The following is a 5,768-nucleotide window of genomic DNA, read 5'->3' as shown; positions in this document are numbered from 1 at the left end:
TCATCTTTTCCAAGCAAAGCAAAGCCTGTATACCCTGGGGTCACAGCTCATGAGAACAAAGGGGCTGAGAGTTGGGAAGCATACACTCATTAAGGCTGAAGTGTTCACCAGTAAACTATTGGGATTATCCAAGAGAGCCATCGAACTTGGAAAAGGCAGGAGAGAGTGTAAGAAGACACAAAGGTGCTCACCAGGATGAGGATGCTCTGCGTAGCTCTGTTCTCTGGGGAGGCTCTGGGGGAGAGATTGCTCCTATCAATGTGCTGGACCCGCTGCTTGTGCCTGTGCAGGATGCAAACCATGGAGCTTCTGGCCCAGAGCATGAGCCCCAGACACAACACATCAGGGAATGATAACAACATTGCACGCAGTGTCTGTGCGATTTTGTTGTTGCCTCCCCCAGAACAGTATCCCAAATCCTTGTTCACTGTGATGTTTGTGTAGTTCCGTTTGCCAGTCACATACGTGGGAAAGATGATGTTTACCAACATGCACACGATCCAGCACGGGAGAACAGAAAAGCCAACATGCTTGGGGGCTTTCTCTTTGAGTTTTGCCCACCTGGATTTCCTGGAGCTGACCGTGATCACCTGGAAGACACTCAAGAGGCAGGTGGTGCCAATGGACACTCCCCTGCCCACTCTATGGAGATAGAAAACAAGTTTGCACCCAATAGCACTGAGAAAATATCTAACCCCAAAAGCTGCCATTGTCTGGGGGACTCCTTTACAGAGGAGAGCTAAGAAGTTGGCTACAATCAGGTGCTTAACAATCAAATCTGTGGACCTTAACCTGCACCCAGTGCAGTAAAGGGAGAGATAATGGAGAGGAAGAGAGAAGCTCCCCAGGACTCCCACCACGGTCTGTGATAAGAAGATCATTCCCACTGCCACATACCGGGAGGCCATTCTGCCACTGATGTCTGTCACTGATGTTTGTCTTCAGGGCTGGGAGGTCCTGCATGGAAATAGGAGGCATGAGCTACGTTTATAGTGTCACCTGCAACCCAGCATTCTCCACCTCCCATTGCTCTACCCTTAGAAATACTTAAAGTCGCTCTTCTATTAAGAGGCTTTTGAGAGTTGAATGCGTAATATTTAAAGAGCACTTCCAATGTGGGAATCGGTGCTGTGCAGATCATATGTGCGGCAACTTCTTTTTTCACAAAGCTATGAGGCAGGCATTACTATTACTTCCATTGTAAATATGAGAAGGACATACACACAGAGAGGTGAAGTGGCTAGTGACATTTCCACCCTACTTACAGGCAAGCACGAACTTGAACCTGCCTTGTATTTTTGCACAGAGAGTGCATTTAGCCATTATAGTTTACTAACAAAGCTACATAGCTGTGTTCTTTGAATAAGACACACACATACACAGACCTTTGTTTTTATTCCTTGTCATTATATTTTAGTCTTGTAGTAGGTTACTGTATATTGTAATGATTTTATATCATGTGCAAAAATTTATTCTATTTGTCAATATCTGAATAAATAAAGGCTTAGAGATCTTAAAAAACGTAGATGAATGAATTACAGTTTAATAGTATAGAAACCTGTGCCATAACAAATTGGATTTAATGACTGCAAGCACGGATCAATATTAGAATGAAAAGAGAGTAAAAAACATTGTGAGCATTTGCTTTTGTGCCAAGGACAAAGGCATAAAGGCACCTACCATAATCATGTCTTACCCAAAACAATAGGATGTGAAACACCAATATGGGATAAAATAGTGTAAGGTAATAACCAAATTCTTACAAATCTTAGATGACATATCTAGAGCCATTAGTAACTGAGTTAAAGAAATTATTATCCTTAGGACAATATTTGCATAATTAAAGTGTGACAAACATGAAAATTGGAAACTCTAGTGGGTGTATATTATATATACTTGATAAACGGAAATTAGAGAGTTTGGGTGATGTTAGAATCTATTTGAAGCAGAGAACACATCAGAGGACACATTTGGGTCTGATAGCTGCTCTCTTTAGCTTGTTATTATAAAGTTACCTTTTCCTTAAATGCTGCCTCCTTAACATCAAGAGAAAAGACAGTCTCAACCATAATCAACAGACTATGGCAGTTTTCAGTAGAGACACAATTAATGCTCCCATTAAGCCCTGCACACTCTCAGAATTAGAGAAAACATTTTCATTCCAGCAACTACTAATTAGATACACTGTTTCTGTAAGGAATTACATGACTCCTGTAGAGTCAATCTATTCATTACAAGCGTGGTGACATTATAGTCACATCCTCAGCAATCCTGAAATTTTAGTCTATGATTCCTGTTGGGTAGGCGGAACAGCAGATTGATTTTAGTACCACAGTCCTTAAGAATGCAACCAGGTTTCCCTATCACGACAGATTGATTTAAGAACGTTAATCCTTAAGAACGTAGTCAGCTTTCACTATTATTTGGTGAAACATCAACAATGTGGGTCAGGGTGGATTCTCCTAAATCACATCAGGACCCCCCGGGGATTGGCGTGGGGCTAGGACGCCATTTCAGTTTGCTGGCTCAGCTCATGCCTCCGAACTATTCCTCTTTTTTCTGTGACTTGGGAACTAGACCAGTTTTCAATCTAGAACAATTTCTTATTATAATAGGATAACTTACCCTGGCTCCTGGGAGGCACCCTTCCCTACAGACTGAAACAGAAACTTTCTCCCCAGCTCCATCTTGCTGCTAGGACGGTGGGCTCAGTGCGAAGGTTGCCACAGCCAGGATCGTGTGGGAGGGAAGCAGCCAGACCCTGAGATACGGGTTTGTGGTTCTGTGACCTCACCTCCCCCTCAGAACTGCAATTATCTTTTCACCTGCAGTGGCAACGACAGTGCAGCCTTGGGGAGCTGAGAACGTTTCAGAACAACTTTTCTTCCCAATTGCTAATCACCAAAAGCAATGACAAGTTTCTGGCCAGCATCTCTTCAGAGACTATGAGGAGTGTTTGGGAGAGGCTCTTTCATCTCCATCCCCTGGAGAGACACAGTCTTACATGGAGGGAGCAGGAAACCCTGAGTTCTGACCTGTGACACACTCACAGTGAGGGACGAGTGTCCCTGGATGCTCCGCTTTGCTGGGAGGTTCTGCCCCAAGGCGAGCTCTTTCCTAATCTTCACGCCACTCAGCTGCAGCATCATTAGATTATGTGCAGAGACGTGAACCCAGACAGAGTGCCTGAGAAGGATTTTCAAAGGGATACAAGTAAAAGGACAAACAGGATGCCAATGGCTCAATGCCAATTAATTTGGAATCTAGATGATGTGGATCAGGTGGCTAAAAAGTCACTTCTTGATCAATCCAGGGAAGCAAATGCTGCTTACTTGATTCAAGAGCATTGGATGGTTGCCACGGTCCTCTGCACTTGGTTTTTGCTAAGTTTTCAGCAATGATCACTGGTTGCTTTTGTAATAAAATAAGAAATATGAAATATGAGCTCAAACTAATGCTTTCTTTTTTCCTACAAAGAAAAGTCAATTTTATTCTTGTCTGGCATTCAGTGCTTCTCAATTTCCACATCAGGGATTAGAGCCATAAGATTAACAATCAGTATAATACACACACACACATATATTCACATACAGATGTACACACACAGGTGCAAACACATACATACATGCACAGCAGCACAAATCAAAGGAACATCACATACATATACACAACTGGACACTCACCCTCACATACACATTCCACCACAGGCTCACACCCACCCACACACCCACCACAAACCCACACTCATATTCAAACACACTCACTATGCCCTGCACTCACACAGACTCACACAGTCCCACTGACCTTTAAACACCACACTCGCAGAGTCAGCACACGTATTTGTATCTTGACACCAGGTTCCTATCTGGAGAATAGTGGCGGTCATGCCTTTATTGTGATTCAGCCTTTATAATTCTTCCCACTTTGCACCACTCATGATGATGACGTCGCCATGTGCAATGCCTAAAATAATGTGCACGTTGCTAATTTGGCCCAAGGCATTAAGTAGAAAAGCTGGAGTATTGGGGTCGACATTGCCTGGGTGTGTGACAGAGGGTCTGACATTGCATGAGTGTGTGACAGAGAGTGTGACATTGCACGGGTTTGTGACATAGGGTAAATCTGGGGGCTCATGGAAAGGATGCCGTTGAGACAGAGTGCCTGTAAATGCAGGGAACTGATAGTGAACAGGAGACAGAGCACAGAGGCTTAAAGGCACAAGGAGGTTAATTTTCAGACAGTAGAGTACGCTGCAGGTTTTAAGGGTGCACAGGGGAAAAGCGTGCAAGGAGCTAAGCATATGGGGGATACTAGATGCTGTGGGGACAAGGGGTGCCAGGGTCATGGAATGAAAGGAGTTTATTTTGTGTCCCAAGTTCGAAAGAATGAGCTCCTTTTACTTACTGTGGTATTTCCAAAATATAGCACATGCTTTATTAAGAAAATAAAACACAGAATTCAACATTCTAGTATTCTTTCCCCTTGCTTTTCTCTTGCCAGAAACCGTCACAAGAGATAAAGAGTGGTAATCATTTTGCTGATACTTTGAGAATATTTTTTCAATAATATTTTACCATAAAAAAATGCATTGGTTGGTTCTCCAATCCCTGATGTTATCGTGTGGTTATGTTAAGTTCCACGTAGGCAAAAGAGACTTTGTGGATGTAATTAACAATCAGCTGAAATGAACTCGGGAGATTATCCTGGATGATCCAGGAGTCTAACGTAATCAAGTGAGCCCTTAAAGCAGACAAAGAAGTTAGAGACACCGCAGAAGAGGAAGTCATGGCTTAGAGGGAAGAGGGGGATTTCGCAGGCTGCTGCTGGCTGTGAAGAGGATAGGCAGGTGGAAATCATGAGAAGAAAAGGAGATTTGTCAGCCGCCTAAATGATCGTGGAAGCAGATTCTCCCCCGAGCTTGGAGAGAAAAGCCCAGGCAGCTGACCCCGGGATTCGGTCCTTGTGAGACCCTGAGTGGAGGACACAGCCAAGCACTGTGGGCTTCTGACCTACGGGGAGAAAATAAATGGGTGCTGTTGTAAGGCGCTGACGTTGTGTAATGGTGGAGTCATGGGAAACAGATATGTACAGGATCCAATTTAATGATAAAATGTTTAAACAGTTAAATAAAGTGAGCTATAAATACCCCAGCAAAGATACAAGGCTGATCCCAGGCATAACAATTGTTACCAGTTTGAGGTGTATCCTCCTTTATATATTGATATCTCTGTATAAATAAATACATCTCTCTATATAGATACATGTACAAAGATCTTATATATAGACAGATATAGATCTATATCTTCATATCTATATCTAAATGTAGAGTTACAGAGACATAGATCTATAGAGATAGACATAGATACAAATATAGACAAATCTCTATGTAGACACACATATATGTTTGCATAGATGGACATATAGACATAGGTCTATTTGTATATATACATACACATATACATGATTAAGGCATTTTGTCTTCCTTCAAAATTCATATAAATATGTTCATGTTGGAGTCATTGTTCGTGTTGCTTCACCCAGTCAGTGAAGAGTGTGGAAGATGTTTCTATACCTCCTTCTTGGAAACACTGCATCCTATTTCCTGGTGCGTATGAATGAAGCATGTCACTGAATCGCTCCTGTTTACCCCTGTACAGAGTCGCAAGTGCTTGTCTGTCTCCTGCTGTGAAACGCTGCAGGGAGTGTAGGTGGCTGAACACACTGATGTGCGAACATGCAGATTATTGGGTGGTTCTGACACGTGTATT

The 5,768-nt window shown here is 42.8% G+C and overlaps 1 protein-coding gene across 1 annotated transcript; it reads right to left on the bottom strand.

The window, feature by feature from the left end:
- LOC101129681 (vomeronasal type-1 receptor 4-like) lies at window positions 1-908 on the bottom strand. Its single transcript, XM_031004659.2, is given in 2 exon segments — window positions 1-143; window positions 146-908. Coding segments are annotated over 2 exon segments (906 nt in total).
- Window positions 909-5,768: the final 4,860 nt, after the last annotated feature.

The sequence above is a fragment of the Gorilla gorilla genome, chromosome 20, assembly GCF_029281585.2.
Source record: "Gorilla gorilla gorilla isolate KB3781 chromosome 20, NHGRI_mGorGor1-v2.1_pri, whole genome shotgun sequence".
Taxonomy (NCBI): Eukaryota; Metazoa; Chordata; class Mammalia; order Primates; family Hominidae; genus Gorilla; species Gorilla gorilla.
This window is presented reverse-complemented; position numbering and strand designations above follow the sequence as displayed.